The sequence below is a fragment of the Fusarium oxysporum genome, chromosome XII (assembly GCF_013085055.1).
Source record: "Fusarium oxysporum Fo47 chromosome XII, complete sequence".
NCBI lineage: Eukaryota > Fungi > Ascomycota > Sordariomycetes > Hypocreales > Nectriaceae > Fusarium > Fusarium oxysporum.
Genome location: NC_072851.1, coordinates 650,085 through 673,030, shown reverse-complemented (window position 1 = coordinate 673,030; position 22,946 = coordinate 650,085). Strand labels below are relative to the sequence as shown.

The 22,946-nt window shown below is 47.0% G+C and overlaps 10 protein-coding genes and 2 non-coding genes across 12 annotated transcripts; 5 read left to right on the top strand and 7 right to left on the bottom strand.

The window, feature by feature from the left end:
- Positions 1 to 581: 581 nt before the first annotated feature.
- On the top strand, positions 582 to 2,034 carry FOBCDRAFT_193070 (S-adenosyl-L-methionine-dependent methyltransferase). Its single transcript, XM_031193411.3, has 8 exons — positions 582 to 625; positions 672 to 724; positions 769 to 864; positions 908 to 949; positions 1,001 to 1,067; positions 1,113 to 1,453; positions 1,503 to 1,841; positions 1,892 to 2,034. The coding sequence occupies exons 1-8, from the start codon at positions 605 to 607 to the stop codon at positions 1,950 to 1,952; spliced, it is 1,020 nt and encodes a 339-aa protein (XP_031030032.2). The 5' UTR covers positions 582 to 604; the 3' UTR covers positions 1,953 to 2,034.
- A 358-nt stretch (positions 2,035 to 2,392) lies between these two features.
- Positions 2,393 to 3,371, bottom strand: FOBCDRAFT_171550 (concanavalin A-like lectin/glucanase domain-containing protein; the record flags this gene model as incomplete). The annotated part of the gene is made up of 2 exons (XM_031193410.3): positions 2,393 to 2,924; positions 2,972 to 3,371. 2 exons carry the CDS (start codon positions 3,369 to 3,371, stop codon positions 2,533 to 2,535), a joined length of 792 nt encoding a protein of 263 aa, XP_031030031.2. The 3' UTR covers positions 2,393 to 2,532.
- A 1,311-nt stretch (positions 3,372 to 4,682) lies between these two features.
- FOBCDRAFT_245791 (uncharacterized protein) lies at positions 4,683 to 5,456 on the bottom strand (the record flags this gene model as incomplete). The annotated part of the gene is made up of 2 exons (XM_054707792.2): positions 4,683 to 4,865; positions 4,914 to 5,456. 2 exons carry the CDS (start codon positions 5,454 to 5,456, stop codon positions 4,683 to 4,685), a joined length of 726 nt encoding a protein of 241 aa, XP_054563767.2.
- Positions 5,457 to 7,007: 1,551 nt separating this feature from the next.
- FOBCDRAFT_150490 (uncharacterized protein) lies at positions 7,008 to 7,941 on the top strand (the record flags this gene model as incomplete). The annotated part of the gene is made up of 3 exons (XM_059608345.1): positions 7,008 to 7,233; positions 7,293 to 7,809; positions 7,863 to 7,941. 3 exons carry the CDS (start codon positions 7,008 to 7,010, stop codon positions 7,939 to 7,941), a joined length of 822 nt encoding a protein of 273 aa, XP_059466360.1.
- Positions 7,942 to 8,322: 381 nt separating this feature from the next.
- Positions 8,323 to 8,415, bottom strand: FOBCDRAFT_t283. The gene has a single exon. It is a non-coding gene; the product is annotated as a tRNA-Phe (tRNA).
- A 401-nt stretch (positions 8,416 to 8,816) lies between these two features.
- FOBCDRAFT_209162 (uncharacterized protein) lies at positions 8,817 to 9,491 on the bottom strand (the record flags this gene model as incomplete). The annotated part of the gene is made up of 1 exon (XM_054707790.1): positions 8,817 to 9,491. The coding sequence occupies one exon, from the start codon at positions 9,489 to 9,491 to the stop codon at positions 8,817 to 8,819; it is 675 nt and encodes a 224-aa protein (XP_054563765.1).
- Positions 9,492 to 10,738: 1,247 nt separating this feature from the next.
- On the top strand, positions 10,739 to 11,636 carry FOBCDRAFT_245789 (uncharacterized protein; the record flags this gene model as incomplete). Its single annotated transcript, XM_059610720.1, has 3 exons — positions 10,739 to 10,884; positions 10,943 to 11,197; positions 11,243 to 11,636. 3 exons carry the CDS (start codon positions 10,739 to 10,741, stop codon positions 11,634 to 11,636), a joined length of 795 nt encoding a protein of 264 aa, XP_059466359.1.
- A 1,246-nt stretch (positions 11,637 to 12,882) lies between these two features.
- FOBCDRAFT_234178 (heterokaryon incompatibility protein-domain-containing protein) lies at positions 12,883 to 14,876 on the bottom strand (the record flags this gene model as incomplete). Its single annotated transcript, XM_031193407.3, has 1 exon — positions 12,883 to 14,876. Exon 1 carries the CDS (start codon positions 14,465 to 14,467, stop codon positions 12,884 to 12,886), a length of 1,584 nt encoding a protein of 527 aa, XP_031030028.2. The 5' UTR covers positions 14,468 to 14,876.
- A 1,939-nt stretch (positions 14,877 to 16,815) lies between these two features.
- On the bottom strand, positions 16,816 to 17,877 carry FOBCDRAFT_254429 (uncharacterized protein; the record flags this gene model as incomplete). Its single annotated transcript, XM_031193406.3, has 3 exons — positions 16,816 to 17,348; positions 17,400 to 17,535; positions 17,593 to 17,877. The coding sequence occupies 3 exons, from the start codon at positions 17,875 to 17,877 to the stop codon at positions 16,975 to 16,977; spliced, it is 795 nt and encodes a 264-aa protein (XP_031030027.3). The 3' UTR covers positions 16,816 to 16,974.
- Positions 17,878 to 18,710: 833 nt separating this feature from the next.
- Positions 18,711 to 20,872, top strand: FOBCDRAFT_286815 (uncharacterized protein; the record flags this gene model as incomplete). The annotated part of the gene is made up of 5 exons (XM_031193404.3): positions 18,711 to 18,744; positions 18,798 to 19,507; positions 19,872 to 20,179; positions 20,231 to 20,412; positions 20,467 to 20,872. 5 exons carry the CDS (start codon positions 18,711 to 18,713, stop codon positions 20,844 to 20,846), a joined length of 1,614 nt encoding a protein of 537 aa, XP_031030025.2. The 3' UTR covers positions 20,847 to 20,872.
- Positions 20,873 to 21,027: 155 nt separating this feature from the next.
- FOBCDRAFT_t282 lies at positions 21,028 to 21,118 on the bottom strand. The gene has a single exon. It is a non-coding gene; the product is annotated as a tRNA-Pro (tRNA).
- Positions 21,119 to 21,555: 437 nt separating this feature from the next.
- Positions 21,556 to 22,531, top strand: FOBCDRAFT_234170 (uncharacterized protein). The gene has a single exon (XM_031193403.3). The coding sequence runs from the start codon at positions 21,702 to 21,704 to the stop codon at positions 22,362 to 22,364; it is 663 nt and encodes a 220-aa protein (XP_031030024.2). The 5' UTR covers positions 21,556 to 21,701; the 3' UTR covers positions 22,365 to 22,531.
- The last annotated feature ends 415 nt before the right edge of the window (positions 22,532 to 22,946 follow it).

Here is a 22,946-nt window from a genome sequence, read left to right as displayed (position 1 = left end):
GTCAAGCCCCTCCAATCGCATCACGACAACACGAGTGGCTACCAGGTGAACACGTTACAACGGCCCTCCCAGCCTCAAAAGGTTAAAGATTTTCCATGACCAATAACCAAGCATGCCACAGTTGAAAAGCCTGTCGTGAAGACGCCCGGAACAAGGGTCTTGTTAAGCCGTGGTCGCATTAGCGTAGTTCTCCCCGCAAGCTAATAATGAGAGAAGAGATGATAGCTTCTTCATCAAACAATTCTTCATGGTCTTTTGAGATATGGTAATGGCTCTAGAGGTTCCAGAATAAAGTTACAGGTGTTACAAATGCAGGTAGTACTCGCCAATTCACGATTACTTGCATAATACCCCTTGCGACAAACATAACAGAGACAAACACTCCCGTGAACCCCCATCTGCAATGCAACTAGCCCCACCTGTCACTTTCCCATCACTGGATAGCGTCCTCCGTTCATGCATTTCAGCGCCTGCAGCACAGAAGCAATTTGATATGTCATGTAACCCCCCAAGCCTAGTCAATAAAGCCATAAAGATACCACCGACCCCGCATGCGTGAGTTTATTTTATCTCTTTGTGCTGAGGAATAAAACAAAACGAAAAGATGACGGCTCAAATTGAAGCTGTATGTTACTTACTGTGATGTGATCGACGAGTGCTAATCTTGGTAGGAACCTGCGTTGGATGTGGGGAACGACACTGAGAGTAACTTTAGTGCTGATAGGTATGTTGATGGAGATATGTGTTGGGATTAAGCTGACGGTGTAGTGAAACGGAGTCAACGGCCTCGATTACGTCGAGTATTTTCGAGAATAAGTACTTTCAGGGAAGAACTTATGCCAATCCCAAATATGGAAAGCATTGGTAAGACATTTCGCGATGAGAGTAAGCACCGCTAATGAAACAGGGCTCCCAACGACGAAAAACAACTCGAAGCACTTGATCTCATGTAAGTCCATCGCCAGGAACCTTGAGTAGAGATGTTGGCTAACCATCTCAGCCATCATTGGTTGACATTGATGCTCGACGACAAACTCTTTCTTCCTCCCATTGGCGACAACCCTCAGGTACGTCTCTTCATCACCATAGACTCCCATCCTCACGCGGTCTAGAAAATCCTCGACATCGGTACGGGAACTGGTATCTGGGCCATAAACGTAGCAGATGAATACCCATCAGCCAACGTTATTGCTACAGATATCACTCCAACCCAACCAAGCTTTGTCCCCCCAAACGTTGAGTTTCAGATCGATGATGCTCAACTCGAGTGGACCTTTGATCCTGAATCCTTTGACTTTATCCACATTCGATATCTCCAGGGTACTATTGGTGACTGGGATAGGTTGTATGGTCAGATGTACAAGGCTCTCAAGCCAGGTGGTTGGTTCCAGCATATCGAGCCTGATCTTCAGATGCTTTCTCAAAACCCAGAGATCAAGGTCGACGACGAGCAGTACGTATCCATCCCCTTCCTCTTTGTCACCACTTCTAAGAAATCTTAGCATCTTCACGCGCTGGGCAAAAGTCTTCACCCAAGTCGGTGAAACCATTGGCTGCACGTTCGACTTCTCCAACGGCAAACTGTCAACCCTTGCTAAAGACGCAGGGTTCGTATCCGTAACTCCCCAAACGCACAAGATCCCCATTGGACGCTGGCCAAAAGACAAGAAGAAGAAAGAGCTGGGAACTTTCGTGGGACTGTCGTTTAGCCAGGCTCTCGATGGTTTCGTCAAGTTACCGCTTTGCGAGATTCTCAAGTGGTCTCCCGAGGAGATGCAGCTCTTCGCGGCAGAGATGAGAAAGATTCTTATGAATCCTAAGACGCAGGCTTTTGGTCATGTGTAAGTTCTTTGTTTTATTCTGGGCGACCCAGGCAGCTAATGAGGTGTAGGTTCAGTGTCTATGGGCAGAAGCCTGAGAGGCCGAAGGAGAGTAGTCCAGCAGCGGAGTAGTGTCTCGCTTTGTTGCACGGAGATTGCGAGATAGAGATACTTGAATGACTTATGAAGTTTATGTTAGTTCACTGCAAGGCTGATACTACGTCGATATACCCCTCGGTATTGTGACAAGTGACGTATTGCAAGCTCCTCCTCTGAACCTATCTAAGAATAAATTCCTTACGTCTAGTCCTTCGCGTGATAGGAATAACTCTTTCGACCTTTTCCTGGGAAATGTAGCGAGATTCGGATAGCAAAGTAATTTTATTGCTACCATGCATCTCAACATGCGACCTTCAGAGATCAGCTGAGTTCGACTCATACATAGCTCGGAACTAAGACGCATCAAATGCTGAAGTGGTATATCTTCCCGAATTCAAGTTCCACTCGAAGACCTTTGAAACGTCGAGCCTGCTCATCGGCAAGGCACAACCTGAAGGTGACGGGCGATGAATGGAGGGACGACCAGTCTTCAGATAACATTATATCCTGACTCTATTGTATTGTTTTCTCCAAGTCCAATGCAACCAATCCAAATGCAAATGTTTTACAAGATCTAAAGTACTTCTCCAAACCAGGGCCTATCCAGTACCTTCTAAGCAGTGTTGTAGTACATCTCAATCTTCTTAATCTTAAACACAGCATTCTGCTTGGGAGGTCCAGCGCTCCAGCCCTTATCACCATTGGACCAGTTATTCCAGATCCAAGGTCCAGGCACGTTGGGAACATCCTTCTTGGTAGACCACTGCTTAACGCCATCAACATAAAACTGAACAAGACCCTTGGTCCAGTCAATTCGGTATTCGTGCTCGGTAGTAGTAGGGTTTGAAGGAGGAAGGACAGGCTTGTGAGAAGGCTCGCCGTCGCTGTCGTTGTCTTGGTTCGTGAACCATAGTCTACGAATGCCGTCGTAGTTGGACTCGGACTTTGGGTCGGAGAGCCACTCGATGTCGGTCTCTTGGCTGTCGGATTGGTAGAAGAACATTCCTGAGACTGTCAGTGTATCGCCAATTGAGACGAATCGGAGAATGTACCGTTGCAAACACCTGCAGGCTCGCTAAGAATAGCTGTCGTTCGGACAGAAGCGTACTTGATGTTCTCAATCTCAGTTGCAACCTCAGCAGCCTTGTAGGGCTTGGACTTCTGGCCGCCAGGGACCGTCAACTCAAGATATCCATTGCGGACTTTGACGCCAGATGGTGTGAAAACGTGGGTCTTTCCAACGGGATAGTCGCTCGAGTAAAGACCCTCAGGAAGACTCTTGCCATTGAAGGTCCAAACCTTCTTGTTGGCGAACTTTGTCGCGCGGTCGACGATGTAATGACCGTCCTCCAACTTTGGCTCTGGGGATCGCTTCGTAGTGCATCCCTTAGGCGAGGCAGCCGCCAGGCCAAGCACTGTGAACGCGACGGAGACGTAGGACGCGATATGCATGGTGAAGTCTAAGGAATATCTTGGCCTGAGTCCATCGCGACTTGGCACACTTATTATATACCAAACTCATGAATTCGAAGGATCGTAGGATTTCCGTCTAGACCATACTGAGAGGAATGTTTAATGTCGGACCTGGTTTAGTGGTGGATATCAAGGCTGAGCATTCCAGGGGTCCCCTGTAGACTTAACTTTCTCAACATACCAGACAGCATTGCTGGTGTCTGAGCTTAGGACCTGTTCATTTCTAGCGGGACGAACCTCTGTGGCTGAGCTATTTGTATTTTCTGTCCTAGGATTTTGGTCTGTTTGAGACTTTTGCGAAGGAATAAAGGTCGTTATGCTTCATTTCTCGGATCCATTGTATATAAGCACTAACGGTCTCGAAACAGAACGGGCGTGGCGGAGGCAAATAGCGGGCCCTTAATTTTCGGGTCAGCACTGGATTTGGCAGGTTCTTCCTGGTGATTTTAAGAGTGATGTAGTGGATTCCCGGAATTCCGTGCTTGGGGGCGATTGTTGGACCTGAAATGTTGCTTCTCGGCCGGTTATAGTGAGACTTGGCCGCAAATGGCTTGATCTAAGATCGTAGATCTGTTCCAGGCTTTCAACATGCTTCTCAAGAGCTGAGCTTTTAATAAAGTGTAGCTTGTCTAATAAGTCAATGGGTTGAGGGGAGCAGACGCATAGCAACATGATCCCAGCTATTGCCCTTCGAGGGTCTTCTTTTCTCTTGTTCTAACTAGCATCCCCAACACGATGCCCTTCAGACAGGATATTGCCACATCTAATATCGGCAGGTAGTATAGCACCAGAATCAACATTCTGACTGACGTGCATTGATTCCGTGCCATGATGTTTAGGCTATGTGCAAATTGCCTTCCAAAAGCTGAAGTTAAGTAGGATTTTTCAGTGTGTTGGCTAGATATGTCTCGTTGAGATGCCATACGCTTTAACCATCAATCAATCAGTGCCATGATGTCTACCAACCATGTGGAACTTTCAAGTCCATTTACTACTTTGATATACTGAATCTTTCTATCACTTGTCGTGTAACCAATATAGTGAATGACGTTATAATAGTATTGTGGCATTGTCGGCTTGCTCTCTTTGTCATCGGCCGCTTTCTTCGTTCACTATTCTCTTTGTCCCCAAAAGCTCTCCACTAGCATCATGTTTCTGCCAGCCTCTCTCAATCTGGCTCAGGCCCAGTCAATCCAACACTCCATCAGGTAGCTTTTCACAGAGAAGGGTCAAGGCGTTTAGTAGACCACTGACTTTCACCGGTGATATTTTATTTCGCCACCAGTCGATTCAGTGCCCTCTGGCTGCACGGGTCAAGATCAGTGCTTGTTTCAACACAGGTGCTGCGATTTCGTCCTTCGAAGTAAGTCTCCCCCAGGTCGAGCGTAGATCTTTTGCAGTCTGATCATGAGCCCAGCACGAGTACATAAAGTATAAGAAGTCCGATGATCTATTGCCTGTAAGAAAGAGTTTCTAATATTTCAGGCATGGGAGTGATATATTGTCGTCGTCGGTCAGGACTTTAAAATCAGCGGGTGGTGTCATGGGGTAATTTCCCGGCCAGCGTAAGAAATGGTCCTGAATGCATGATGAGATCTCAACGTAAATGGATTTTATCTGTCGGCTACCAGCGGCAACCCTACTTTGTAGAGCTTGATGGAGCTTTTGCAACTCTCCTTTAGTGGGTCGTGGTATAGCAATATAATCGACATCGGTTATCAGGGAAGAAAAGATCTCCAGTAAGGGTGCATCAAATGTTGTCAGAAGAACAGTGCTGAAATGTCGATTAATGAGAGCCCCATCGCCATCTGCCGCGGTCTGGTGCGCGATGATACGAGAAAGGACTTGCCGACTCTCAGAGCAGACTTGAGAGAGAATCACTCCCCAAGAGATTGAGAAAGACCCAATCTTGGTTGGTTTCCCAAAGCGGTCTTCTATTCTCAGGTGTCGTTCCACGGAGATCATGCACTCCCATATCATCTCACGGATCTCGAGAGGAAGCCTTGAAAAGTAAGAGAATGTTTGCAAGACTCCGTTTGCGGAGGCTACTTTGGAAGGATCCATGATGAGAATAGGACGTTCGCTTAAGTACGTGCTGCCTACTTCGGAGGATTATTAATGAAGGAGTGAAAAGTGTAGCATAGAGCGAGGTAGGCATGGTTTGTTTTATGTCCTTCAAGAAAGGCTAAATCTTTTATCACAAGGCATGGCATAGAAAAGATAGCTTCACCTATGACACTTGCAATCTTGCCGTTGGCCTATGTGGTGGTACACATGAACCCAAATCCTAACCTTCAATCCACATTAGCTACCCACTCCATCTATATGGCTGAGGGATGAAGTAAGCTCCAAGCCTGAGCGCAAAAACAGACATCTCAGCACCACCTTATTTGTTATTGGCCCGTAGAGCCAGAGAGCGAGCTTGCTTCGTAAAAGCTTCTGATTTCGATAAAGCTTCCATACTGTCCATGACCCGAAGATTTGTATGATAATTCGACTCTAAAAGCCCAGAAGCAGAAAACTTTCTAGCACTGTCAGTTCGAGGTTCTGCCTCGAGATATCACGCACAATTCGCCTCATGTATTGACGTGATGTTCGCAAATATATCGTTTCGTACCGCTGTGTATGGAAAACCCTTATCCTTTGTAACATGGGAGACAAGGTATTACACGATATTGGTGAATCACCAACAAGTCTCATCCTCTAAAGTCTCAAGCTCGTTTCCGGGTCTTTAGAGTTTAAGGTTAACCTTCAACCTTAAACTCACCCACCCAGGTCTAGAAACATTATAGAAGGGCGCGTATCACTCAATGCTACATATAATTATAGGGCAACTCGTGTCTCTCCTAGCCGTATCGATTAAGCGTCGTAAGTCTGCCTTGCCTGTAAGGCTCAAGATCCTGGTAAACAGCCATATTAGCCGAAAGGGATACTCTGCAGACATCTTAGCAGCAACTTCTCACTCTCGATTAATTGATAGGACTGTACTATTGCAACAGACTATACGAGAATTACCATGCTTTGTTGTTAGTCTGTTGCAATTCCCCCTTTCGTATTGGCTCCCCACTCCATTGTAGAAGCCTGCACTCATGACGGCCGCCAGCAGGTAGACAATGTAAAGACCGCGCGTCGTGAGCAGATTCAGAATAGTCTGTTCTTCGCCGCATAAGACAACTGGCTTTATTAAGCCCGAATATTACGATTGCAATCCTACAACAGTGTCTCTTTTGCCTGATTCTCAGCCTAGAACAGAAAGTCCACGTAATCCCGCGATCCTCCTATGGCCTTATGCGTTCAACCAGCCAATAAGAATGGTGTCAGCCTGTCCGAATCTCCAAGTCCTCTGGAGGAAGAATTTTATTTCCTATTCTATCGTTGTTGAAGTAACGCTAACATGGTTCGGCCTCGTGTTTCGACCTCGTGAGGGGTACTGCCAAGAATCCGACCAGGATAGGCGAATGCGGCGCAGTGTAGGAAGGATTGCAAAGGATTTGAAGGGTCCAATTGCAAGCTGTCAATACGAAAATCTTATACATATAAAATGGCATGATATGGTACGCTTGGAACCTTTTGATTTCACGTCTTCGCTCCACTTCCTTTCCTCAATAGCTCAGTATGCATCTTCAATCTACTCTTGCCCTCGGCCTGTTGGCCAACTCTGTGGCAGCCGCTGGTTTTGACTGCGGCACCTCGGGCTCCAGCAGTAGCCTGAAAGCTCTATCAAAGGATCTTGCGAATAAGCATCTCGAGATTCGAGGACATCCTAAGAACGTAGAGGTCAAGACCTACGTCCACATCATTGCAGCAAGCAAGAAGGAAGAAGATGGCTATCTTAGTGCAAGTCTTACCAAAGCATTTGCTGCATGTTTACTGACTCTTCCCAGCAATACACTGTCAAAGAACAGATGGATCTCCTAAACAAAAGCTACAAGCCATGGAACTTCTCATTCAAGTTGATGAAGACCACCAGAACCATCAACGAATCCTGGGCATCACCCGTCGGCAGCCCAGGTAGCCCCGACACCGAAGGTGATCTCCGAGCCGCTCTTCGTGAGGGAAGTTACAAGGATCTCAATCTTTACTACATCGTGGACATGCCTCCTGGTGGAAAGTGTGAGCTCCCTGTTACCAATCCTACCAAACAGCAAGTTATCTACGATGGCTGCCTCATGAGGCCTACAACGCCTGGCGAGACACCTCCCAAGTTTCACTTTGTAACAGTTCACGAGGTCGGCCACTGGCTTGGTCTGGAACATACCTTTGAGAATGGCTGTGAGGAGCCTGGTGACTATGTCGATGATACTCCTTATGAGGACTATCCTACCGACCCTGATACTTGCCCTGAACCGGGCCGCAACACTTGTCCTGACAAGCCTGGACTAGACCCTATTGACAATTTTATGAACTATGTTCCTCCGTAAGTGCAATCACTGCGATGCTAAATTTGGATAGAATACTCACGATCTCTAGTGACTGTGGTCCTAAGCGTTTTACGCCCGGTCAGGCTGAGCGTATGCACAAGCTTTGGAAGATGCTGCGAGCGAACTGAGGCTGCTGCGTTGGGAAGTGTAGCTAACGAAATCTTGACGCAGAGTGGCAATGTGGTTGAGACGGAGGAGTTGGGGATGAGACAACATTGGAGCCAAGGGCGAGTATAGAACGAATTTACAAATATTAGTGCCATTGATCCTACTGGTGCAAGACACTATCAGACTCAGTTATACAGACTTTAATAGCTAGTAACGTTATACGGTTAAGTTAATTAAACATGCCTTGCAAAACTGCCAAAGAAACAAATACATATTTAAGGAACTATTAAATAAATAGTATTATTTAGAGAACGACATTTGAACTTTCGTACATAAAGAGAATCCAAGCTTCACAAAATGCACAAAGTGGGAAAGGACCTGTTGCAAGCAAAAAAAGAATTTGCGGTTTATGTGGATCGAACACATGACCTTCAGATATCAATTGATTGAAGTTTGACTTCAGTCTGACGCTCTCCCAACTGAGCTAAACCCGCTGACAGATAGGAATTTAGTTCAGTAAGACGCTCATCAGCCGAGGCCGCGCTGGTGCAAGGAACACTACTACCCTGGACTTCAACATTGGAGATATATGAACATCGCGTTACTATTATGACTTCCGCCTTCGGTTTATACTATCTTCCATACGTCATAACTGGTTTCAAGCGTACCGCAAGCCACGCGAGTTCCTGGGTAACCCTCCTATCTGCGAGATCAACTTGAAAAATACTTTGAGCGGACAATCTAGGGCATGACTACAACCAAGCGGTGGGAAAGGAACAAACTCAGGGTCATCCCATTGCTTTGGAAGTGGGCGCGCAAACAATCCCGGCCCATACATGTCGCCAAAAACTTCTGAACGTGGGAGTTCAATTGGATTTGACAAGTGTGGGGGTGCTTACGATTCAGAAGCTGGAGGCTGAAGATGTCCCGGTGATGGATCTGGAGCCAGAAAAGAGTTGGAGCTGTTCCATCTTGGTGGAGGCAGCGGTGGAGGCAGCGGTGGAGGCACTTCGTATGGTATGTCTATATAGAGCCTGTCAATGGCAGTGGCATGTGTAGATGGAGCTTCTTCGTTAGAAAGCCCAGCCTCAATCGTGGGCAGATTTGATGCGTGCGCCGATGGTCCTGAGATCAAAGAAGGTAGAAGATAATTTGGTTGTGTAGGTCGAAAAGTATCGCGGTTAGTATTTGGTATTGGTGAAAGTGAAGGCGGAAGCGGCATGGCATCTCTTATAATAACGTGAACCTGGGCAGGCGCAGTTTGGAAGCTAGGAAATAATGTTTGAGAGGAGAGGCCATCGCGGCTAGTATCCCATTGTGGTTGAAGTGGTGGCGGAGGCGGGATGCTTTCTCTTCTAATGACGTGGGCCTGCGTAGACCACCCTTGATACTTAGGAAATGCAGTTCCTGGTTCAGTCGTCCTAGGCTCTAGCAGGGCCAAATTTGATCGAGACGAATAACTCTCGTCTGCCCAAGGGCTATCTTTTCTCTCTTCAGAAAATTCTGCATTGAGTGACGCGACCATAGGCGGGGCTGTGTATAGCTCCCGATTCAAGTCGGAATTGTCCATGGTGGTAGTGAATCTGGAGTTGACAGAGAGTCGACTAGTGAAGTCGTTATATGCTTGCCGCTAATTGGAAACACGAGGCTATGCGAAAATAGACGGAGTAAGGACGATGAGGTACATAATAACACTACGGTGCGGGGTATCTCAACTAGGCTAACGAAAAGGCAGCTAAAACAAGGCGAACCATGCATGCACTCCTTTTATATAGGCCCAGTCCAGCCTCATCTGGCTCAAATGCTTGCATGTACATCGGCCCGCCATAAAATCCAGTCAGCAAGGTATATCAGTGGTGTAGTGAGCTGTGCCCTCGAGCCCAACCCGGAAGCTGATTCTCACACTCATTTCATTCTCATCCTAGAAAGAAGAACAATGGCGGAACTTGCTACCATAGCGCTGGTGGGCAACATACTTCAGTTCCTGGAGGTTGGTATCAAATTGGCGGCGACAGCGCGAAGAGCTTACAAGTCTATCGACGGCTGCATAAAGGAAGACAAAGACTTACTTACCGATACGGGACGCTTACATAGCCTGATCAGCTCTATTCAAACGAACCGATCTCTCACGCAAGGAAATGGCCAGGCGGCGGTTGACGATAGCCTCGTTCAAGCCGCCAAAGCATGTGATGAATACGCTTCCGAACTCACAACCCTACTCGAAACCATGAGCATGCGGCCCGGAGTGACTCGGACTTTAGAGTCTCTCAGAGTCAGTGCCCGTCGAATATTGAAAAATGGGGATATTCACGACCTGGAAGCAAAAATGGTTAGTGCGCGGGAAACTCTGATTCTTGGCTTGACAGCAGAATTTTCACAAGTTTCGCTGGCGACGCCTCTCTATTTGCCATTCCACTGGGGCCTACTATTAGTTCTAATCAATCATCCGTCACCACTGCCATTAATAAATTAAGAGCCCAAAGCGTCGCGCTGGAAGCCAACACCACTACCAAGCTTGAGTCTCTCAAGTCTCTGATCCTCAAAGTCAAACCGAATGATAAAGACTCAACTGTCCAAATGATAGGACATCTTGAGAATCTTCTCCCTGAAGCCCAAAGGGTCAAAAGACAACACAGTTTACTCAAGAGTCTTCTATTTCACACGATCAAACAGAGGCATAACGCTATTCCCGAGCGTCACCAAGACACGTTCAAGTGGGTATTCGAGCGGGACACCCATCAATTTTGTGAATGGTTGGAATCAGAAAGTGGCTTCTTTTGGGTCAAGGGCAAAGCCGGGAGCGGAAAATCGACCTTGATGAAGTATCTCGCTGCTCATTCCCAGACAAAGTCTCTACTACAAGTTTGGGGAAAAGGGCAACGGGTTGTGACAGCGAGCCATTTTTTCTGGAATGCTGGGACATCGATGCAGAAGTCTATTTCTGGGCTGTTTCAAACAATACTGTACTAGGTCATTAAGACATGCCCGCAACTGATCGACATTATCGGCAACTGTCGCAAGGATCTCTCGGACTCTGCCATCAGTGAGCCCCTGGGATCATCAGGAACTTGGCCTGGCTTTTGAGAGTCCCTCCAGCGAACAATGTCTCGGACTGAGATTTTGCTTTTTTATTGACGGCCTGGATGAATACACTGCGGGCAGGCAGCGCTATACTGGTACATTTGAGGAGCTGCTGGAACCATTGAGGATCCTGGCTAGGTCTGATTCAATCAAGATATGCGTTTCCAGCCGTCTCTGGAATGCATTTGATGAAGAGTTTAAAAACCTGAGCTACAAAATATAACTGGAAGGCCTTACAAGGGAAGATATTAGGAACTACGTGAAGGAGGAGCTGGGTGCTAATCCCAATTTTCAAAGGCTATCCAGAACGGATTCTAGATGCTCCATGATATCCAACAACATCGTTGAACGGGCTCAAGGAGTTTTCCTTTGGGTCATACTTGTAGTCGATTATTTGAGAGGAGGGCTTCGAAACAACGATGATTACTCCGACCTCCAAAGGCTGAATGATCTTCCAGATGATCTCGAAGAGTACTTTAAATACATGCTCCAGACCATCGAAGGTGTGTACTGGGAAAGCACCACGCGAATCTTTAGAACGGTCATCGCCGCAGAACAGTCGTTACCAATTCTCGGCTTCAGCTTCCTCGACCAGGAGATGGGCGATCCCGGCTACGCAGTTGCAATGCAATGAAAGCACCTGTCAGACGGAACTCATGAGCGCATTTGCCAGCGGTCGAGAACGCGGCTCAATGCACGCTACCGCGATTTACTTAATGTCACTGATAACAAGGCAGAGAATAGAGTCTTCAGGTACCAAGTCGACTTTCTTGATCAAACTGTCAGAGACTTTTTCTTAGATAGGAATATCTTAGAAGAAATGGTCCAGCAAATAACCACAAAGAAGTTTGATCCTCATTTGTAGCTTTGTAAGGTTATGCTTGCATTGATTAAGACATCATACACGAATGAGATATATTTCGGAGAAGGACAAACACAACCTCTTCCTTGCCGAACGGCTTATGCATTACGCACACAGCGTTGAAGGGACATTCATACAATTTGAAGGGACTGCAATCGGACCAGATGCACCAAAAGAGCTTGGTTGAAGTTTTTCGCATTTTAGATAACCTGGAACGAACAAATTGATACCGGTTTGGATCTACTTCTAACAGTTTGCCGCCGATGAAACGCAGACGCACCAATAGAGAGCCTTTCGACGTGAGAACTTTCTTGGCATCTGCAATCCAGGCCAGGTTGTCACTCTATGTTCAGGAGCGGCTTCGGAAAGAGCCCCAAGAAATTCGATTGAAAGCGGATCGTCCCTTGCTCGATTACGCACTTCGACCAGATTCGGGTGCGCCGCAGGAAACAAGTGGACTAGAGCAAGGCCCTGTGGCACCCATTCTGAGAGTTCTTCTGGATCTCGGGGCTAAGCCAAACCTCAGAGGGTCTGGTTACAAGAAAGACACACCTTGGGAGCTGTTCCTGGAGTTTTGCTATGAAAATCGCGTAAGAGGCAAAGATTTTGCGTTCATGGAAAATATCGGAGCTGCTATGGAGATTATGATAGCGCATGGTGCGAGAGTCGATGGGACCTTCAAATTGTCCGAAAGACTCGCTTGTGAGTTTGCGGAGGTTATTGAGCACCTGAGCATACCGCCCCATTCAGTCGACAGAATTCGAGACATTATTCAAAAAAGAGATGGAATTCGATGGTTCCTCTGGAATATTATTTCTTTGGTACAACGGTGGATTGAGGTAATGAGAGCCTTTCTGCAATAGGCGTCCACGTACAGAGGACTGCAGGCTGTTCCCTGTAGCAAACATCGCTACACCGTGGTCGGGCAACTGAACTTTATTGCTTGTGACAATTAGGGCTAGACGGACGGCGGTGCCGCTAAGGGTTGAAATTGAAAGAAAAAGGAAATATTAAATAGCTCATATAATGTGGACTTCCTCTACAGTGACACTCCCAGATACCAAATATGTATAGGCTGGGGAAGAGCTGGGGTTACTTATCAGTCCAATACGTTCCATCTGGTTTAGGTTTGTATTGCTCCTTTGAACTACAAGAGCGTGAAGTCCTTTGTGCATATTCTGTAGTCCCTCAACGAGTGTCAATAATGGAATAATAAACACTGTTTGTAGTTCCTGGACGAAATGAGTTCTGTCAGGCTTCCAGGTTAGCCTCTTGTCATCGATGTGCAGTTCACCATCCCTGTAGACAGCGCTGAGCATTGAGCATTCCAGTGTGATAAAACCATCTGTGAACTGACCCGTAGCAGAAGCACCCTTCAAAGAGCACTTTGCTTCTAGCACTCGAGCCCAGGTTCTAAAATTGTTGGATGAAAGATATGGCCAGCAATACAAATACTGCTCGTATTCTATTGATCCATTGACAGATGCCCAAGACCAGCTCGGTGCTCGCCATTGCCTATCTTGCAGCTCGTTTGACGTACTGAACCAGCACATGTCAAGGAGTAGAGTATCTCTCCACAGCCCTGCCAGATATTCGTGCCCAGTCTTTCGACGTATCGCTTCCGCCAGCCCAGACAAAGCAGGTAGCTTATCTGAACTGTACGTCAGTCGCAGGTGGGAGTATTGTATGACCATTTCTCGCCAGAGAAGATCCAGTTTCGTATCTAAGTTCCGAGAAGGAGTCTCTTTGATATGATCATGGAATTCACCCTTGTCAACCTCTTGAAGCCTGTAGGTCGCGTAGCCGCATTCGCATGTACGACCATACAGGCACTCCCAAAGAAGTTCCTGGCGACCAAAGTACAGTGTGCGAGGGGATAGAATCCTCTCCTGATATACCCATCCTCTTGTTAATAAGGGAAAGTCTGGAAGGGCGTGTTCTGGGGTTGCTTTGCGAGGGAAATGCTTCATTTTATGCATCTTCACCAACCCCTCCAAAGGTACGCCTTGAGGCTGATTGCTAAAAAGACCATCTTCGACTGAGTTGGCCCACAAAGGAGCCAAGGTCAAGTATGAGTTGTAGTAAATATCCGACATTTTGCTGAATTCTTCGTTCCAGTCGGCATGGGCAGCACCCGCCTTACCGCCTTCGCCATGTTGTTGTATGATGCATAGTGCATCGATCCATAGGTACTGCAATTTTAGTGCGCGAGTGATTTCGATAGCGTCTCTGAAAGCTTTCGGCAAGTCGCTGATGCCGATTCCTTTTTTGTGCTGCTCCATATTTTCGATCGTTGTTGAGATGAAAGGATTAGGTCCCCAGCAATACGAAAGACAGATGTAGTGCCCTCTTTCGTCGTTCCGCGTTTCTTTGAGAGTGACGGTGGGAGAATCGTCTTGCCCCAGGTCAAGCACCCGCTTGGGAAGAATGGAATCGACAGGGGGGCTACATCGTGGATTATGAGACCGTGGGTGTTCGTTGATGCATATATCCAGCCAGCGACGAGCAGCAGAAGCCGCATATGAGAGAACTGTTGACTCTGTACACAGCTGCGGCCTCTTTAGTTGCCACAGGTTTTCAGTGCCTATCAACAGCACAAGCATGAGCTTTCATCTTCAAAGGACGAGATCTTAACTGACCGTCAAGTCCTTGCAAGACACAACATTTTTGCTCGTCGCTAAGAACTAATGAAGGGGTTCCTAGGAAGGTTATTTGAGAAAGCTGCAACGGCAGGTCCTTGATGAAACCAAGCTCATGAAAGTTCCTGGCAATAAATCTGCAAGATGGGCAACTATTTGAGATCCCGCCGATATGATGAGTTATGTAGGTTCCAGGTTGATTCAACATAATTGAAGAGCAGCCTTCACAAAGTTCGCCTTGGTTTACGGGTTGTCTATCTGTGACATCGTTCCAGTCAAGGCCAGAGTTTTCGCCAAGCCTTCTCTGATCGACGGGCTCTATCATGGTTTGCTCGGGATGAGGGTTAACGCGAGATACTGGAGGGCATGAGAGAAGAAAGCGGAATATGTGGAGCTAATATCCGCTCATGAAAGAATTGACAGATTGACCGATATATCATGTGACCTTGGGTACAATCCGTAAAGCCGCGGAATTCCCGCCACGCGGGGAGATTCAGCAAGATACGTAATGGTCGTAAAATCATAAACGAGTAATTCATTATATTCTTTTTATTTATTTAGTATTATAATAAATTTAAATTATACTGATCTTACATATAAGATACCCACTTTGCATGCTGCTTCGTAATGACTTGCTGAGCGGCAGTAACCGATACCCTTGTCTCAGATTGCCAAGTTTAGCTAAATCTGATGCAATAGGTACAGCATTGCCTGATCTTTATTAACCAGCGCATAAATGTAAGCCCTGGATATTTCATATTGACTGACATGTCAAGACTCTCCCAACTGAGCTAAACCTGCCGACAGATACGAATTGAGTTTCGTAAGACACGCATTAGCCGAAGTCGCCCCGATGCATCAGGAACATCACTCCCCCGGACCCCTATAGTGGCTTCACGGAAGAGAGATATAAGCTCCGCAAATTCCAGGGTAACCCTTCTATCTGCGAGGTCACTCTTGATAGATACATAGGTGGAGTTGCGAGACTGGCAAAGAACCTTCACGTTCTCTACGAAAGAGGTCATTGGCACCGGGCTTATGAGCTGATCGTGTTCAGTGAGTGGCTCATGCAGCACGTCTTCATATCTACCTGTATTAAATAGACCAGTTCCATTGCAAGTATCAAATTTACGCCAGTTTGGAGAGCATCCAATGCGGTGTCGGAATTCCTTCATTGTACTGAAACCGCAACCAGAGATTCACGGCTCGCTTATTCTCTACATCCCATTTCACCTTCATCACGTGCGTCCTGATCTCAGATATATGCATCCTTTGGCCCAAGATCAGACATCAGACTAAAATAAAAATTAGTTATCACCAGGTATGCAAGGCACTCGACACTTCCATGATGGGAGAAAATGAGCATCGCATATTCCGCCAGGTGCTGCAGATCAGGACAGTGTTTCCTCACCTTTCCCCCTGCACCGTCTACCGAGCCACCTCTTTCTATAATGCAACACTTTCTTGTCCTCGAGATACCCAAGCGCATGCGGCATAACATAAGTACTTCTTTAAAGCATCTGCGAGGGTATCAGCCACCTCCTACCTGTTAGAGCAGAGCAGACATATTCTGTTACCACTAAGAACCTATTTACCAGGCCATCGCACACCAGGCAATAGATCTGCTAGTACATATCCTCTCTTATAAAGTATAGGGTACTAATATAACATAATAGGTTTCACAGGGTCATCTCTTAAAGGGAGAATATCCTCAAGCATCTTTCCATGCCATACATCATGAGTCTAGTAGCATGACAACACCTGCAAGGCAATATCAAATGGTGGTTCCAGTCATCCAAGAATTAACAGAGCCAATCAAGGTCTCAGTCGGCAGTTACATACTTAATAAATTTTAAATCCCTTAGGGAGATACAGTAGGATTCCTGAACAAAGGGGTGTCATTACTCCCAGAGCGCACAATTAACTACTATTCTATTATCCTATAACAAAGACTATAATAAAGAAAAACCCTAGAGTTAATAGACACCTGGCTGCAAATTATATAGGCTAGTATACGTCGCAGACAATCGAGGGGACTTAGGCCAACAGTGTTAAAACAGGGCATAGTTATAAAGACCTAACGCATCGTTCGTGACTGGATATGAACATGAATTCGCTCCTCTTCAAGCACATACGACCATACCTACAGGAAAATACGGGATCCCGTCTGCTCTCCCATAGTCAAGCCTGTAAGGGGCGGATTAGTAGTTGGGTCGGTGACGACCAGCGAATCCCCGCTGTTGTATGTTTTTTTAGCTTTTGCAGATAATCTGAATTTTTTGCCAGGTGCGTCGAGTCACCAGATACCCGCGGTCGCAATTCTACTTCAATCAGACTGTTTACAACCGCGACCCAGTTTTGCTTTTCCAGGTAGCCACTGTTCTCATAATATATAAAACTCCATGAGGCTACGTAGCTATCAATCCCCTCAACGTTGCTCTGGGTTTGTCTAAGAACATTGGGATGTACTTCTACACCCACTCGGATTCCCAGTGGTTGGTGTACTCAGCCTTGTAAAACTCCCAGTAGTCTGGATACCATCCCGACTGGTGCCAGTCTATGATGGCGACAACACGAGAGGGCCAGCCTTCCGAGACCATTATGTTGCTCTGGTGAAGATCAGCATGAGTGAAAACGACTCCCCGATCGTCATGTAGTAACTGGCGATAAGGATCGGGTATATCCTCGAGCTCATATCCTTCCCAGTGGGAACCACTTGCAGCTAGCCGTTTAAACAAGAAAGAAAGCCAGTCATGGAATTCTTTCACCGACGAGAATGGTCCTGCTCTTGGTCGGATCGCATCGGCAAATACAACATCTTGTAGCGGCCCGCGGTTGATTTGTCCTGGCGACTGATCAGCATCATCATTTGTACGGCATTCGTACTCTCACGTACCGAGAAATTCATCATTTGAGTCACGTTTTACTTGACGTAGGTCAACTACCATGTCTCGCAATGGATCGCAAATCCCAGTTTTATCCTCTTTATTCAAAGATTCCCATATTTTCTCCAAGGTCACGCCTTCAACCAACTGCATATATAAAAATACTTCTCCTCAATCTTCGGTCCAGCCGTACATCTCGGGCACAGGGACGCTTGGAAGATGTCGACTTAACCACCAAAGGCACTGGCCTTCCGCAACAGTGACACAAGGCTCTTTGCCAAATTTGACGACCAAGCCAAGTGACTCGAAGATAACAGTATTCTTTCTATCAAGGACGTGATCGCCAGCTTCACTCTTGACTCGAACTTGATCAGCAGATGGGAAAGTTGCCCCAGGCCCATTATGTGTGAAGAACATAGAGTCTTTGAATGTAACGCTAGAGCCCTTGGGGAGAGAGTCAACGAAGATCGTAGGCGGCGAGCTTTGCATCTTGAAAGGTCTACATTTGATGATGAGGGGAGAGCATGTTGGTTAGGCACCCCTCCTAGAATTTCGTTATTGGTTCCGCCTTCCAGCGGATGAAAGCCGGGCCGCTACATATCCAATCAAGAGTCAAATTTAGTCACCCTGCAACGAACATGTTGCGGAACACAGTTCAGGGTATAACAGTTGATGGCTACAGCCAACTTCAGTCTCCATGAGATACTCTACTGCAAGACTGCAAGGTAGATGGAGCATGGTAACGAATTATGGCAACGATAAAGAACAGTTCATATATTAATTCCTATTTACAATCTGTGAGGAACTTGAAGATATTACTTGGTCAAGCATGTAAGTCGAAGGCTTTGGAACAACACCTGTACACAAAATTCAAACTCTCTCAATGACCTCGATTTCCCGCAAAATTCTATGTAAGCTTCTATTCTATGATCGCCCAAATCCTTTCAAGTGACTGCTCATAGAGATCGCTTGAATGAAATGCATCAAAATGGCGGCTTGAATTCGGGATATGGCAACTATCCATGCGTCCAGCACCAAAGAATAAAATAAATCCTGTCTGAATAAATCTTGAAGGAGCTGAACCCCGAGGAGAAATATGCGATTGGCCAATGAGCTCACCTTGATATCTCCGTGGAGGTATCTCCGGGCGTTCCGATGTGAGATGTCCGTGGGCGGATTTTAAGCTAGAGCTTGCCTTAAGTCCGTCAGTAGCGACATGAATAGATGGCACAAGAGCACTGCTACATATACCACTTGTTTCGTCAAATATCCCTTTGAACCTTCGAATTTGCCACCAAAGCTCATAGAGTATCTGATGCAATATGTCCAAATACAAGCAGCTGGTCCTTATTACCGGTGAGTTGATGCACGCGCAGCTTCGCAGACTCTCCATTGAGATACCCAACTAGGCGCCAATCAAGGTGTCGGCTTCGAAACAGCCAAGAATCTAATTCTATCTTCCGTCAAATACCATGTCATTATTGGCAGTCGAGATGAAGCCAAGGGGGAGATAGCAGCTCGGTCGCTCCAGTCACTTGACGACATCAAAGGAACAGTCTCCAGCATCCAGATTGATGTTACGGATGACAACTCCGTCGATGCCGCTGCTCAAACTCTAGCCTCTGAATGGGGCAGATTGGATATTCTGGTCAACAACGCTGGTATCATCTCAATGGCCAGCCCTCCAACGCGTGAAGCTTTCCGCAAGGTTCTTGAGACAAATCTCGTTGGTGCACTAAGCGTCACCGAAGCGTTTCTCCCTCTTCTTCGCAAGTCGGAGCATAAACCTCCTCGTCTCATCTTTGTCACTTCAAGCACTGGATCCATCACCCATACATCCAACCCTGAATCTCCGCTTCATAGCGCTGGTGCAACGGAATACCGGACTAGTAAAGCTGGATTGAACATGCTTATGACTATGTACAACATTCGGCTTAAATCAGAGGGTTTCTTGGTATTTGGGGTGGATCCGGGGTTGTGTGCGACAAACTTCACCAGTAATGCCGAGTCTCTCAAGCAGCGAGGAGCAGCTGAGCCGGCGGAGGGAGGGGAGCGAATCGCGCGTGTTATTAAGGGTGAGAAGGATGAAGATGTTGGGAAGGTTATTGGAGTTCAAGGTGTAAACCCGTGGTGATGCTATCGATTTGGTTTACGGGGAACAAGTAGCAAAGGGGACGTATAGGAATGGCGGATAACTATTTCTTGGCTCTTGTATGACAGTGTCACCTAAACATAGTGGGATCAGTCCCTGGGTCATCGGCTGGTCCATTATTCTCAAATCACAATCAGGAATTAGATTATCTCTGAGCTAGAGGTCCCTTTCAAGCAAACATAGCCACGATTAACTAACGTTAGCTGTCAGACTGGTCCCACTGATGCTGACTCAATCCACTACGGAGGATCCTGAACCCGGTTCTCACCGCAAGTATAAAACGTGATCCTTACGCTTCTTATCGTTAGATTGCTCTGCGATCCTTTGAAAGCCAAATACATATACTTCTAACATCATGGGGTTAACCTGGTTCATCACTGGCTGCTCCAGCGGGTTCGGCGAAGCTCTCGTTCGTCAACTTCGATCTGCAGGCGATAACGTCATAGCTACTGGTCGCAACGCCGATACAAAGCTCTCACACCTCAAAGAAACTGGCGCAGCTATTCTAGACCTCGATGTTTCATCCTCTCCCGAGGTCATCAAGTCCAAGATCGAGGAGGCTTGGAGTATCTACAATGGAATCGATGTTGTCGTCAACAACGCGGGGTATATCCTCAGTGGGGCAGTAGAAGAGCTGACGTGAGTAACATGGATTGTAAGCTATCATGAAAGCAGCTGATAATAGAATAGCCAAGAGGATATGGAAAAGTCATTCCAGGTCAATTTTCACGGACCTATGAATATCACCCGCGCCGTCTTGCCGTACTTGAGGAAGAAGGGATTCGGAACTTTGCTTTTCGTCGGATCTCAAGCTGGATGGCACGCTGATCCCAGTGCATCAGGATACTGCGCTAGCAAGTTCGCTCTAGAAGGTAAGTCAACTTGAGCTTTCCGCTCTCCAAACCTTGACCGACTAACACCCTCAGGCGCTGTCGAGTGTCTATCCAAAGAACTCGCCATCTTCGCTCGAGGTCTGAAAGTCCGCATCGTCGAGCCAGGATACTGCCGCACCCCGGTTTTCAACAAGATCCAGCATGTTGAGGCTCGTGTTCCAGAGTATGCTCAGTTTAATGAAGCAGTAAGACAGGCTGAGGCGACTTTGACGGAAAGTTCGCCGGGAGATCCCGAGAAGGCTGTTGCTAGGATGATTGAGCTAGTTAGGGGAACAGGTTTTGCAGAGGGCAAGAAGGTGCCTTTGAGGGTACCTTTGGGTTCGGATAGTTGGTCGAGAGTGAAGACCAAGTGCGAGGAGACACTGGAAATTTGCCAGGAATGGGAGGATATGGCGAAGAGCGTGGATATATAGGCCATATCAGCATAAACCGAAATAACAAGAGTTTAAATCGCAGGACAAGAAAAAGGGAACATTATGTATAGTGTTACGAATTTTCAAGTGGATAGAATCAGACGGACGGACAGACAAGACAGTTCAGGCAAAAAGAGACGGGCAATTTCTATTTGGATAGAAAAAGAAAAGAAAAAGAATAGGGTCTGGCCGGGGATTGAACCCGGGACCTCTCGCAAGCTAAGCTATAGGGTTTTCCCTAAGCGAGAATCATACCACTAGACCACCAGACCGATCAAGTTTGATAAGAACACGTTTCAGAATTCGGCCTATGATCCAAATCAGGCGTGACCCAGTCAGTTGTTCATGGATGATCGCATACCGCTTTCTCAAATGTCATCACTAAATTACAACGAATTTAGTCAAGTCACTGGATCTCTCCGGAACTTTGTGTCCCCCAGAAAATGGCTGTATGATGGGGTTGAAGGTTCATCAACAGCCATGTCGGTGTAAGTCCATTGGATCCAGCGTTCAAACACCAAACTCTGTTCCTATCAATAGTGAAACACTCACCATTTCATGCGCTGCCCTACGGGGCATCATCCCCGGCGTTGATCACATCTGGGTCATTTAATTGGCCGTCTTTAGTGGATGTTCTGTAAATCTCGCTACGGGGAGCCTAGCTCCATCGAGGTTAACCCACTGAATGATTGGGCTCCTGCCTGGCTAGTCCCCTATCGCTATTCCCATTTTGTTCCCTCTCCTTTCCCAATTTCCCACCGTGATTTTCTCTTCTTCAACATCTCGTCGTTCATTCATTCGCTCATTTTCAGCCACAAAATACTTGACTTCATACACTCGTTATCAGTATTCAAAATGTCTTCTGCTCTCGTCACCTCTCTCCCCATCTTTGCTGGGGCGGGCGCGTCAACGACTCTCGTCGCCGAAGTCCTCGGCGCAGACGCGGATCATACAACATACGTTCTCAACTGCCCCTACGTTGACCCCGAGAGCGAAGAGTTCCATACCATGGACGACTGCGGTGTCTACAACAACACGTACATCATTGGACCCTACATGAGCAAGACCCTTCCCCCTGGTGCCGCCAGCACAGGCGACTTTGATCTCTTCATCACCATGCCCGGCGACAAGGAGGATGACTGGAGATTCTCCGTGCACTGCGAAATGTCGCGTACCGTCGCGCAAAAGTGCACCACTATCAACGTTGGCGGCAACGATGATGGCCATCCCACCGCGACTCTCACCAACACTGAAGATCTTGAGGATTACGGATTTAGAACATTCGATTACGGTGCTGTTTCTATCACTGCTGGTCAGGAACTACTCAACGCTAAACACGCGAGCGCCACTGCAACTGCTAGCGACGCCACCAAGACTAAGGCTTCGGGAAGCGATGCTAGTGGATCTGAGACCTCTGGTGAAGCTACGCCCGTTAACACATCTGGTGCCTCGTCGTCTTTCACGCGTGTGTTTGGTGCTCTGTCTCTGGCCGGTGTTGCTGCTGCCCTCGTTATGTAAAGTTCTGGCTCGGAACAACTCTACGTATTTGCACAATTCTTTGTATAGATAGGTAATCAGTAATGAAGGGTTAGGGTTGGGGATGGCAGGTCTCGTAATGCATAGGATTAGGCTTGATGTTTACACTTTAGGCAGTCGATACAGATGAATTAATGTTTTGCCCCCTATGTGACTGGAGAGTATGCGTGGAGCCCCACGATTTAAGTCTGAACCTGTCCGATTGAGTTTCTCCCAGCCAACTACATCCATATGAACCACAGCTCGAACCAAACTGCACGCTGAGTCTCTTCACGTCATCAGCCAACCCAACTTCAAAGTTGAATCAGAGTGTGCAAGCAAAAAGATACTTGGAACATGTGAGTCGAGGTTGAATCATAGCTCGGAGCGTGTAAAACTCAGAAGAGAAAGGAATCGAGCATAATGGAAGGAAAAGGAACCTCGCGGTACATGGTCCCTCTTTTTGGGTTGGTGCTAATGAATGCAAAATGTCGATGTGATGGAACAGGGCAGCGCCCTCCTTAAGCCCTTTTTTGAGGGCTCACAGCAGGTATCTTGTGTTGCTTCTTATCGCTGCGAGGCTTC

Excerpts from the sequence above, each read along its gene's own strand:
- FOBCDRAFT_193070 (XM_031193411.3), top strand. The coding sequence starts at position 605 with ATGACGGCTCAAATTGAAGCT. Across the intron at positions 725-768 it reads AGTAACTTTAGTGCTGATAG|TGAAACGGAGTCAACGGCCT; the intron begins GTATGTTGATGG and ends CTGACGGTGTAG. Across the intron at positions 865-907 it reads CCCAAATATGGAAAGCATTG|GGCTCCCAACGACGAAAAAC; the intron begins GTAAGACATTTC and ends CTAATGAAACAG.
- FOBCDRAFT_234170 (XM_031193403.3), top strand. The coding sequence starts at position 21,702 with ATGTCTTCTGCTCTCGTCACCTCTCTCCCCATCTTTGCTGGGGCGGGC.